Genomic DNA, 13,100 nt, shown 5'->3' on the forward strand with positions numbered 1-13,100 from the left:
TCATGATGCCGCGACGTAATATGATGGTTACGTTGCCATGGCAATGAGATGCCGCAACGTGATGTCACATTGCCATGGCAATGCATCGTCATACGATGCCACGGCATCATTTGCCGTCAACCCCCATGGCAATGCAACAGGAGGCAACCCGCTCCGAAAAGGTAGGAACCCTCTCGCAGAGCAAGCGCAACTACCTCTCTCTACCGCTCCGGGGGCCACGCGCTCCCTCCTCTTCTGACCAGAGAGGGGGGCACACTTCCTCCCCCAGCTTCCCCCTCCGTTCGTGTGGAAGTTGGATCCCGGAGCCGATGAGAGGAGGGACAGCCTTGCCTTGTTAGAGATATAGATATAGATACATATGTAGCCATGCATAATAATGACTGCGTACATCTTCCCTGTTGGCAGTAAGTCCTGGTAAATAGAGGCCTGCCAACAGTAGTTATGGAGGTTTTCCCTCACACCCTGGTGTGGTGCCCTGTGTAAGGAGGGGAGTGGCTGTATGCTCTGAGTCCCTGGATAGTGACATCAGAGATGCGCCTGCCCCCTGAGGTATAAAGGGCACAGCACTGTCAGTTAGTGTAGTGTTAGCCGGCAGTTGTGTGAAGCTGCTGGTAAAATGTATGCTACGGCATAAAGGATTGGAGGAATACTTTTGTGACCCTAGTGCTGTAACTAGCGGTAGCAGAGTGACCAATTAAGTCTGTCCAAGCCACACTGTGTCCAGGGACCTGGCGCAGTGGTGATCTCCCTAGGAGAAAGGGAATCCCACTTCAATACGGGAGGGCGTACCTGGCAAAGGGACAGCACGGAGAGATGTGCGGCTAGAGCCGGTAGCTGCATGGGGCAGTCTGCTACATCCCAATCTAAATAAAGATGCCATGTTCAAAGAAAACCCCACTGTGTGAGTGTGAGATTACTCTGCAGTGGCAGTCACCACCGAGAAGGAGTTCCTCACCAGGACCATCTCCCTGCGGAAGCATAGATCCTGATGAGGTGGAGGCGCTGCACATGAAGAAAGTTGGACTCGTAACCACTACCTCAGATACCTGTCCTGCTGCCATCCTCTATAATACCAAGCGGGAGACTCAGGAGTCCTGTTACTTGCAGGTGCACCACCACACACGACCTTGTAATGGGGACCGGTTAGACCACACGGGCCAATGTGAGATTGGGTGGGTCAGACAAGGGGGGTCCAGCCGTTACACATATATATCTTCATCCCTTGTCAATCAACTGCTGGATGAAGGCCTCTTCTCCACTCTGCGTGCGTGCATCTATCATCTTCAACTGTGGTTGCAAGCCTCTATGCTCCATGTTGCTCAAACAAATTTTCTGATTTCACCCCCCCCATCTTACTTTTGGTCATCATCTTCATCTTTTAATTGCCCTTGGATTCCAGTCAAGTACGATCTTTTTCCAACAATGGTCCTTTTTTATTCACACTTGGGATGATGTCACAGACTTTTTATTTTATTTTTTTAAACCCATTCATTCTTTTTTCGGTCTTTTCGGGTAATATCCAGCATAAATCTCTCCATACTTCTTTGTTGTCTGAAGCTTCTGAATTATCTACGCATTTAGCGTCCAAGTTTCACATCCATGCATGAGCACAGACAGAATACACGCGTAAACTTTCATTTTGAGCCACAGTGGAAGGTTTCCTTCAAAGATTGTTTTGTTTCTTCCAAATGTTCTCTATCCCATCTTCATTCTCCTATTGTTTCATCCAAAACGTTCCCATCAATTATTACTTCCGGCCAAGGTAGCGCTAGCCTTCGGCTTCTAGTTTTTTCCCACTTATTTTGATCTTTGCGGGGTTGACACAATTGTTGAACTTTACTTTGATCTTGCAGAGATGGAAGCCCCTTTATTACTCGCTTCGGCAAGTTCTCTGATTTGTTGATGAAGTCTTCTGGACTTGTTGCAAAAATAATGTCATCTGCAAAGCGTAGTGTACTCAAATATTCACCGTTTATTTATTTTATTTCCTTTTTCTTCCCAATCTAATGTCTTGAACAATTCTTTGTGTTGCAGTAAAAAGCTTTGGTGACATTTGGTCTCCCTGCCGCACGCCCTTGCTGATCCTTAGGTTACGCTTATAGTGCCGGCGACGGCGACACGACCGTTGCGTCAAAACAAATGCATTGTCGCCGTCATCTCCCCTTGTGGCCAATCAGGAGCTTCTCCGTGCCTCTGCCATCCCCCTTTTCTGACATCACTGGCCTTGTAGCCAGCGACGTCGCCTAAAATTGAAATTCAACTAATGGCATCGGTCGTGTCGCTGTCACTATAAGCGCTGCATCTTTTATGTAACCTAATGGTTGATGTGGAATTCTTGTAAATGTTCCTTATAGCATCAATGTACGCATCTTCAACACTTTGTCTTATAATAATTTTTTTAACAATTTCTTTCAAAATAGGATCACTCTCTAAAATAAACATTTCTCCCCCCTCAAAATACTTAAGATATCTCTCCAAGATTAATTAGAAGTAGTAACCAAGTCTAATCCAGACTTAATTATCTCCATTCTTCCCCCTGGATTTTCTTAGTAGTACATGCCAGTGCTTTAGGCTGAATTATATCCTCTCTGCATCAATTTATCCATCAGATCATCGCTTTGTACCATGAGATGATAATCATCTGAGCAGCATCTAAAGAGTTTTGCCAGGATTTTCTCTACATCATCTTTCAAGATTTCAGTTACAATTCCACCTTCCCCGGGAGCCTTCCTATTCTTCATGGATTTTATTGCCTTTGCCTCTTCTTGAAGGACCCATAGTGTATCATTGGTGGATTCTTCAAGCTCTTCCTCTGATGGATTATGTTCTGTGTCCTCCTACAATATCATGTAGAAGTCCTCAACTCTCTTTAGAATATGTGAACAGTCTTTTATTGTTGATCTATTGTCTTGTTCGAGGGTAATGATTTGCTCCTTCCCAATCATAAAAGTCGCTGCTTCATCTTCTTTAAGTTTTTGTTATCTTCGTTGGTCTTCTTCACTACACCAGTTTTTTTTTCTTTTACTTGGTTAGAAAGGCTTTTATTTGCTTTGAAAATAGTTTTTTTTAATTTTATTTTTTATAGGTGTGTCAACCTTTTATCACCTACAGTCTACTAAAACTATTAATGGAAACCTGTTCTGTAAATGCAATTTCTGCTAGGGTGGGGATGATCGGTTTTATCATTCAAATCATCAAAAACCCTCTAGTTCTGCAATGTTTCAACAACCAGTCTGTGAATAAGGTGCGATAGCATCGTTCTGTAAAACAGACAGCTCAGGATTGAGGTGTGGCATGAGAATGTCATTATGCCAGCACAAAATATTAAAGAATCTCTATTAGACAAGTCAAAAGATGACCTAGTTCACAGAACATATTTCCTTTGTTTAGACTTGTTTGCTGAAAAGACATGTGCAGATAGATGCCAAAAACAGGTCACAACAATCTCAGGCAGTTCTATATCTCATGTATGTGTGTGGTTTCATAGCATTAGATGATTTTGACTTTAAGTAGTTGCTTTAACATTTATTATTGTGAGCATCTAACCTTGGTGATTTACAGATAATGTTTGAGGCTCATGTTTGTTACAATTATTCATTCATATTTCAATTCCCGAGGTTGGTACTTAATGTCACCCCCTTTTTCAATTTTTTAGTATTTAAGTATGGCTAAATCACTCCTTCGACTAGTTTAACGTAATCTTGGCCTTCTTCAACCATCATTTTAATATTAAAAACAACTGATCCAAAGATGATCATCTGTGAATAGTGTTTTGCAGAAGATTACTATGGCGAGTTGAACAGCGTTATTTTAAAATGTGTACAATTTTCCGTTATTACAGTGAGGCTGAAGGAAGTTCAGATTGAAAGCCTTTTGTAAAGCAAGTTATTATGCCTTATATGATTGATGCCAATACAATCTCCTCCAATACAAGCTCCACAACAATATACAGGTTTATTTTTTAAGAATCTACTTAGATTGTGAAAAACATGGAGAAGTGAACAGGGGTCACCTTCAGAGGAGGATATATACAGACTATACACTGTATTTCTGTTATAACTTTGTTATGCATTGTTCATACAAACCATGATGACCAACCAAACGAACAATATCAACCCATTATCACTAATGCGATTAAAAATTGGCATTAAAATGTCACACACAAATCCTCTGAAAAACTCTCCTAGCAACTCTCATCTTTCCATGCGTTAATACGATACAGTTACGCCACAAACATGTGGATTCATTACTTCCTAATTATTTATCTTATAACACTTGACAATATTAAACGCTAGGTTATCATTTTACGTTTTTTTAAGAAACTTAACATAGGGCTGCCAAGTACAGGACACTGCTTTTAAACTAAAAATTCATATTTTGATCAACAAGGGCAAGCCCACATTTTTGACTACTAAAGATTGCGGCCACTTTATTCTTATGCTTGAATGCAGGGTGTGGTGGATGAAACGCTTATATTTAAGTGTTTAGAAGGATCAGCATTTACTACATGAATATTGAAATACCTGTCTCTCCCCACAATGTGTCATTGTCATCGATATCCATCGGGTGATCATTCTCCTGGCTCAGAAGGCATTGCACCACCTGTGAAATAATGCACCAGACATAAAAAGAACAATCTTATTGTCTTCACAAAATACATTTACCGTACTGTTTCAGAAATAGAGTAAAGAACACATCACTGCAATAAAAGTTCTGCAGCACTCATGAAAATAACATTATCAAACGTGTTGCTTTTATACAGCTCCAACAGACCTGGCACAATATTGAAGCACAATGTGAGAGTGAATTGCTCCTCTAAGCAACTCGTACGTTGGCTGTCCTCTGCAGAAAACATTCGTATAAACTAATTTCTTGTATTTTAATTGTTAAAAAAAAAAAAAAGGTAAAGTGAATAACTCCCCAATTATAAGAACCATGGACTAGCTTTTCGTTGCAAGTAGTTAAACCTTTTTCAAAGACCAGCCTATAAAAGGTTCATCAGACATAACCTCACTTCCATTGTAGTTCTGCTTTCTTATTTAAAATGATTATGCTCTCCTGCATTTAAACACAGTACCATTAAATGTCAATGGCACGAAGAGCAGTTTTAAGAAACGTACGCTTCATCCCTGGACTGACTTGTTCACATATGTACAATACTGTTCTACTGTAAGTACATCTGAAACAATTAAGTTACAGTAAATGACATGCAGACACGTTAATGCTTTTCCTGTTCTGCACATTAATCCGATACAAACATACAAGCGGAATTCACTGATAAAGTGAATGAACAGTTTTATCTACAGTATTAACAAAACAGCATTTAAAGTGCATATGAACAGGTTATCTTTTGTTCGATGGATCTAAGCTACTCAAATCTAAACCCACATGAAAAACAGCCACGTAACTGTACAGCATATTACAGGACCCTGGCTTTCTTAACACAATCCCTGCAACAAGCTCCAACTATCGAGAGGCCAATTTCTTTGCTTGTTTCAGGTACCAAAATAACATTGCAAGCTTTACAGCATATGATTGTGGGTGATTTTGTCAATTCTGTACACTGCAGAATACACTAGCAGTTGTCTGTAAGAGAAAAAGTATCAATGTTGACTGTCATAAGTGATGTTAGGAGTCATCTTGGCCAGCTTGGCTCAAGCACCTGTTATTCTTTATTCTTCAAACTTTCTCATCTCAACACCACACAGTCTGGAACCTTCTCACACAAAGTCTTAACAAGAGATCTACAAATTGATTCCACATTGCCAGATGCAGCAGAACAGAAATCTATTTAAACATAATATATTGGAAGTTAAAACCTACACCAAAAAAATATCGTAACCAGGGGTTGCCTCATAGTCTGGCAGAATATGCTACGACAATAACTCTATGGCACGGTGGTTTGGTTTCAACATTTTAAAAGTTCAATTAAGTCCACAGCCTTATTTCACATCCACAATGTGATGCGGCCTATAAAATATGCATCAATCCTGAAAGCAAAATGCTCCACAACAGCAAGAGCCACAATATAAATGTAGCTGTTTTACTTGGCTAAAGCTTGTTTTATACGGGGTACTAAATAACATTCGGATGTGTTTATGTGAAAGAAAGATTACGTAATTTAGTCTAAGAATTGGAATAACTTTTTCAATGCAGAAGTTTTATTTGATTTAAATGGCTACTTCGTCTAGACTTTCCTTATTTAGATTTCCTGGTTGTCCCCATGGCAGTGGCCACCAATAGGTTACGTTCCACGCTCCAGCTAGTTAGGACAGAAATCTCTACCTGTGCGAGGACCATATATAGCCCCTCCTTTCCTCCCCAGGTAGTCTTTTTCTGTCCCATCTTACAGTATCTCAGGTAGATGTTAGTATTTTTTCAGTATTGAAGAAGAGGCTTACTTGACTACCAAGTAGTCAATCCAACGGAGATGTCTACCTCTCTCTCCCACTGAAGCCCAGATGTCCGCACTCCAAGGAGTTGCTTGTTTCATGGTGTCAATGGGAGGTCATGCTGCAAATAGCCAATGAGGCTCGCAGCTCTAGAAAGCATGATAAGAACCGCGTGGTGCAGGCGCGTGCGAGCCACGAGTCATAATAAACACCCTACCATGTGGGCGCATGAAGCAGCAGGGAGCGCTCACAAGATACATCGCGGTGATGTCACCCAAGGGAAAAAGAGCACAAGATTTAAAAGTGCTCAGCAAATAAACTGTCGCTGCCCTGCTACTCTGCACATCACACAAGGACTACAGACACAGAAGGCATCTAAGATTTGCAATCGGGGTAGCAGACTATCAATTCAAAGTTCTTCCCTATGGCTTCTCTACTTAACCAAGAACATTCACAATGGTGCTAATAACACTCATGGGCAAATTAAGGAAAGAGGGAACACAAATATTCCACTACCTGGATGATATTTTAATAAAAGCACGAAGCAGAGTCCAGTTGGGCCAACAGTTATCGAGTGTACTAGAATTCATCTCACTTCACGGCTGGCTAGTTAACACCGAGTGGTCAACTAACTCCAACCCAAAATCTAAGATTCTTGGAAATGCCGCTCAACACGCAACATGGCCTCGTTTTTCTTCCTTCTGACAAAAGGGAAAGTTTGAAGGATATGATCAGAGCAGACAGAGCCAACAACCAATGTCAGGCTCGTCAATACATAAGGCTGATAGAGTGCCTATCAGCAACCATCCAGGTAGTAAAGTGGGCCAGATAGCATATAAAAACATTCCAACAGCACTTCTTACACCAATGGCACACAGGCAGCAAGCATAGACCAATTGATCACCTTACGCAAGACGTAAGAGAATCGCTAAAATGGTGGGAATGCGACAGGAACCGAAACACAGGTTGTCCCGACAGGATCAGGTCTGACTCGTATTTATGACCGATGCAAGTGGCACAGGCTGGGCTGCCAAATCGGGACCGAGATAACCCAAGGCAAATAGCCTGTCGGAATTCACGAAATGTCAGCAAACATTTTAGAGTTAAGAGCGGTAATGGAGGCGATTCAGCACTTCTCACGGCTGTAACGAGGGTGCAGTGTGAAGGTCTGGTCAGACAACCATACGACAGTGACCTATATAAGGAGACGAAGAGGGACAAGAAGCTGTGTACTACTGCAAGAATTACTCCCGATTCTCACAAGGGCAAAGAGTAATTTAACAGACTTTACAGCGATTCATATCCAGGGGGGGAAAAAAACTATGTGCAGACTTCCTCAGCCAGAGGACCCTAGATCCAGGAGGGTGGTCTCTAGCGAGCGCGACTTTCAACCAGCTAGTAGCGAGATGGGGGAGCCCAGATATAGATCTCATGGCAATGGCAGGAAACAGAAAAGTACAAAGTTTCTGCTCAAGAATGTTTCACCCAGAGACTACCAAGGTAGACGCCCTCTACTTTCCATGGAAATCCCGGCTCGCATACAGTACGTGTTCAAGTCGATTCCTCTGATTTCTATTTATGGTCCTCCCACAGGTAGAGGTGGACATTAACCCATTGGACTCTCCAGGGAAAGAAAACTACGGTAAGTTAGGCAACACGTTTTTATTTTCCTCTGCTTTTATTTTAGTCCATGTTTAAGTTATGACGGCATATCTCATTTCCAACGGTCACTGCATTACATACAAGTTTCCTCTTATCCCTTTTATAGATTAAATAATACCCCAAGAACATCTAAAGATAGTACCCTAGTGGCCCTAAGAAGCCAATATAGCAACATCTATGTATAACGTTCATCCTGATCCGATAAAAGCTGCCATAACTTGTAAAGAACCACAAGGTACAGTCTAAGAGGGTCTCAGTATAATGCAAAGTAACATTCTGGTCGGATCTACTTCTCCTTCACTGGCTTCATCTGACTGCCTTTCAAAGGCCCCTATTCAATATGCTGTGAAGTCACTTCTCTGTTCTAGAGAAGACATCAGCTCCATTAAAATAAATGGGACTAAAATATTCTCCAGCACAGAGCATATTTGGCATAGTGAATATAAGGGCCAAAGTGAGTTTCCTTTCCTCAGACTCCCTGGCACCTATAGGGCTCCTTAGGAAAGTTTCTGTGCATTGGAACCAACGTTCCTGTAGAAACAGTGTGCAGTGGCAATGCTTGAGAACACATTTATGTATTTTTTATCACCCTGCCTTAAGAATTGTACTGCACTTAAGATCTTACTGTTGAAATTAAACAGAAGCCTTTGAAGTATTGTCTTAAATGTGACAAATTGTATGTATGCACGGCCAGAGAACCACACGTCCTGAAATGCTGGCTCCACAAAGGTTTAGTCTCTGGTAACACATGCCAGTGAAATGTGTGTCAGCTAATAACCCTCCTCAACAGGGACAAAGTCATTTACTGATTGTTCTTGTGCAGTAACCACCTTTGGCCTTTTCTCTGCGGGGGGAAATCGGCAATGCACCGGGCTGTGATTATGTAATAATTCCTGGTGCACACAGAGCATTAATTGCCAAATTACACCCCTTCAGCCAGCCAGGGGCTGGGTCATTAATTGCCAGGTAATTCATTCTCTGTTCCAAAGGGGATTTGTTTTAAGTGTATATTTTTCAATGCTCACATGGATTTTAATGTTAGCAGCTGTTATTGGTTAATTTTTATATCAAGTAACTCCTTAAAGAGATTATGAAATGATGAGGAATGGGGTTCGAACACTAACCATGGAGTGAAGAAATGTGTTTTCAGTCTACCACCTTTGTGTATTTAAAGTCTTATTATTTATTGTAGATTAGATATAATTGTTTTGCGTGGGGCACCTTTTCTCCTACAATCAAAACACAACTGAATGTATATATATACATATATATATATATATGTATATATACAGTGGTCGACAAATCACCAAAAAATCTACTCGCCGAACCAAAAAATCTACTCGCCATGCTTGGGCGGCCATGAGGAGGTCGCCACGGGGTCAAATCCAGTGGTCACGGGCCTGTAGGTGAATGGATTTGTCCAACACTGAATAACTGTGTATATATATATATATATATACACACAGTGGTCAACAAATCACCACAAAATCTACTCGCCACCCAAAAAAATCTACTCGCCACCTAGTACCAAACGTGTGCTGCTTGGGCCAATAGGAGCTCGCCACGATGTTGAATCCACTCGCCCGGGGCGAGCAAATGTATAGGTTTGTCGAACACTGTATATATATATATATATATATATATATATATATATATATATATATATATATATATATATATATAGTGTGCTCATTTCCATGTAATTTCCCAGAATCCCTTGCGGCAGTGGAAGTATGCTGAGGATAATGGTGAAAGGCAGGGTTGCAGACCTGCTTAAGACATGGGCTCACAAGTGATTCTCTCTCTCTCATATACACACACACACACACACACACACACACACACACACACACACACACACATATACACACACACACACACATATATATATATATATACATACATACATACATATATATATCTGTACAGTATGTATGTCTATATACGTGTGTTAATATAAACCTTTGTTTTCCACCTCTCGAGCCCAGCAGAAATCCAATGCAACATTCAGTGCTGTATTATGCATAACACAAACCAAATGACATTTTTGCAATGTCCTTTTAAACAGAATATTACCTGGGTGTGCCCCATGCTGGCTGCTGCTGTCAACGATTGCTGCAATGCATGGCTTTTCCTCACATAATTGTGCTGCTGGCTAGAGGATGTCCAGTCACAGCTGAGCAAATATTGAAGGATATCACAATGTCCTCTCAGAGCACTGTGTACCAAGGCACACTGTCCTTTTTTGTCCAAGTGGTCAACCTGCATCATACAACAACAACAATAATAACAATGCAATTATTATACCCCTTAAATAGAACTACACACTGATTACATATACTGTATAATAGTTATCCCGCTAAACTATTTTGTGGTTTCAAAACACCTCCATCAGTGCTTACAGGTTCTATAAAAGCAACTCACAAAATGAAGAGGATTTACAATAAAGAAATCAATTTGTTGCAGGCTGCACTGGTTCTGAACGGGTTAAAAAAATAAATCAGTATGTGTTTACACATCACCTTGGAAATCACTACATAACAGAACATTATACAGGTTTAAGGCCAATGAAAGCTGTTGAAGATCTTTGATCATTGAAGCTTTTTTAGAAACCGCTGTACTGAAACGAAATATTTATTGACATCCAAACATTTAAACGTCTCTTTAGTTTGCCAAGTTCTTTCATCAAATCAGCAAGACTGGCTGTTCTGCACAATATGAAGCCCAGGGGTAGCCAACTCCCGTTCTCAGGAGCTACCAACAGGTTGGGTTTTCAGGATACCGCTGCTTCAGCACATCTGGCTCAGTCAAAGACTGAGCCACTGATTGAGCCACCTGTGCTGAAGCAGGGATATCCTGAAAACCTGACCTGTTGGTAGCGCTTGAGGACTGGAGTTGGTTACCCCTGATGTAGACTGTACACTACAATCATCCAAGGGGCTTAACAATAGATATATGTTTACTGTATTAATGACATCTGTGGCATCTACTGTCCATTTATAGTCCCTGTTGCAGCTTTTCCTGTTCAGTTTTCCATCAAACCCATCTTAAAGCTCATTTATTAAAGAAACCAGTATTAACACATAGGTAGCCACTGCTCCAATGTCTTCTACCAGCCGGACGGACTCCTGGGCCCCAGCAAAACCACGGACTTCCATCTGGTACTAAAACTCGGCAGAGTTGATAATTGTGCCAGATATAAAAGTTCTGTACAGACGCAGAGTCCCAAAAATGCTCCGTACATTTACATTCTGAAGGCAAAACCCTGCACAATGTTCTAATCCTATCCCTGCCACATTGCACAAGGGTTATCTTTATATTATTTTTTTATTATTTTTTTAACATTGGACTTGCAAGTAGTAAATTAAAATTACAATCCTGCATCATCAGCGGCTGGAAATCTAATTTAGGACGGTAACACCAGTACAGGAAGTTTATTGAGTGAGCTTCAATAAAAGGAAGTAAAAACATCTGCTGAATATTACTTAGAAATGTTGATTCATTTCCATTGTGGTAAGGGTCCTGGGATGCACTGCAACACAATATGTTACTGGCCGCTCAAGCAAGAAGGGTGGGCCATTTTTCACAGACACACGTGATGTGGGGCGTTCACCCTTTCTGCTTAGAATAGTTTTGGTACTATAAACAAGCAAGTGTGTGTGTGTGTGAGAACAAATGTTGCACTCTATTAAAAGATCTCACAATTAATCTAATTAGAGGGTGGTGAATATTATAGAAACTGGGCATGCCATTATTTACAGCCAGTATTGCTTTCATGGCCACATCCAGTTTAGATAGCAATACCTTCTGTATTGTGGTATCACACCTACTTGGCATAAAATACAGATGAACTGTTTAATGTGCTTAATTATGGAAACTTTGAAGCAGGATTGCTAATTACTCAGGATACCATATAGACAGATGAGTTGGTTGTTAGACTATCATAGAAAAGGCTCTGTAAGGAACGATGATTTAAAAAAAAGTATACAGTAATAAAATATATATATCTACAGATGTTTGTTGACAACCTTTCTTTCTTCCCCCAAAAATTCTAATGAGGACAGGATTATTAATATTTTCCTTTGTTTCTGGTATCTGTGAAATCAATGGCAATGCCAGGGGGACATTTAGATCCATTGGAAAGTGGTTAAGGATAGCCAACAAAGAAAAGTACAGTCCAAATATAGGGGCCTATGTCCTAATACAATTTTGGAGCGAGATTGCCGCACATTGTGCTCCTCCTTTTTGCACCAATGTATGAAGGGCTTTGCACCAGTTTTGGTTCCATGTGCGTCAGATTGTTGTTTTGAGTGGTGTCAAAAGGGAAGAGTTGCACGGGGCACAGATTGTAATGAGATGTATTAAACTGTGCACCTATGCACGGCCCTTATTCTCCTTTTGGAGCAAAAATGGTGCTGTGCTGCAAAACAAGTTTTTCTATGCACAGTTGCTCCCACTGTGTTTTATTGAGAAAGACTCTTCCTAGTTTCCCCCCAAAAACTCAGGGTAACTGTATTTTTAATACTAAGCAGTCCTACTTATTTTGAAAATGTTACTTAAAGTTGCATAGTAACCAACGTTTCTTTTTTTAAACCAGAATACCAGGCAATAAAAAAAATGATATCCTTAAGCACAGTTGTACCCTGGTATCTGCTGAATTGTGTCTGGTACCATTTTTATTTCGTCATTTTGTTTAAACATAACAAATTGCACGCCCCTTTGTAAATAAGCCGCAATGTATTTATTTTTATTTATAACTGTCTACTTTCTTACTGATCGCATCATTGCTGCAGTTATACCAATGCCCCGAAACAAACATTCATTTCCAACTTGGGATTCAGTAAAGCCTATTGTGTTTTTTAGGCACAAGGAGGCACAACATTTTTTTGGGGGTGGAAATCAAGCCCCTTTCGTTAGTAGCAAGATATTGTCTGATCGTCATTCAATCATGCCATAGAATGCATAGGAGGCAGAAAGCTAATGAGACTTAGGGAACGGTGCACATGAAAGGACTTGTATGAATCCATAACACAGAAATCTGTTTAG

General features: G+C 40.6%; 1 protein-coding gene across 5 annotated transcripts in view; it reads right to left on the reverse strand.

Annotated features, from left to right (window-relative positions):
* Positions 1 to 13,100, reverse strand: part of TANC1 (tetratricopeptide repeat, ankyrin repeat and coiled-coil containing 1) — a 149,367-nt gene that overhangs the window by 16,660 nt on the left and 119,607 nt on the right. For all 5 annotated transcript variants that reach the window (XM_075609307.1, XM_075609308.1, XM_075609306.1 and 2 more), the window contains 2 exons: positions 10,131 to 10,316; positions 4,524 to 4,602 (listed from right to left, as the gene is read on the reverse strand). In XM_075609307.1, the coding sequence (XP_075465422.1) occupies positions 4,524 to 4,602; positions 10,131 to 10,316 (265 nt within the window). The remainder of the gene's footprint in view (positions 1 to 4,523; positions 4,603 to 10,130; positions 10,317 to 13,100) is intronic.

Source organism: Ascaphus truei, chromosome 7 (assembly GCF_040206685.1).
Source record: "Ascaphus truei isolate aAscTru1 chromosome 7, aAscTru1.hap1, whole genome shotgun sequence".
NCBI lineage: Eukaryota > Metazoa > Chordata > Amphibia > Anura > Ascaphidae > Ascaphus > Ascaphus truei.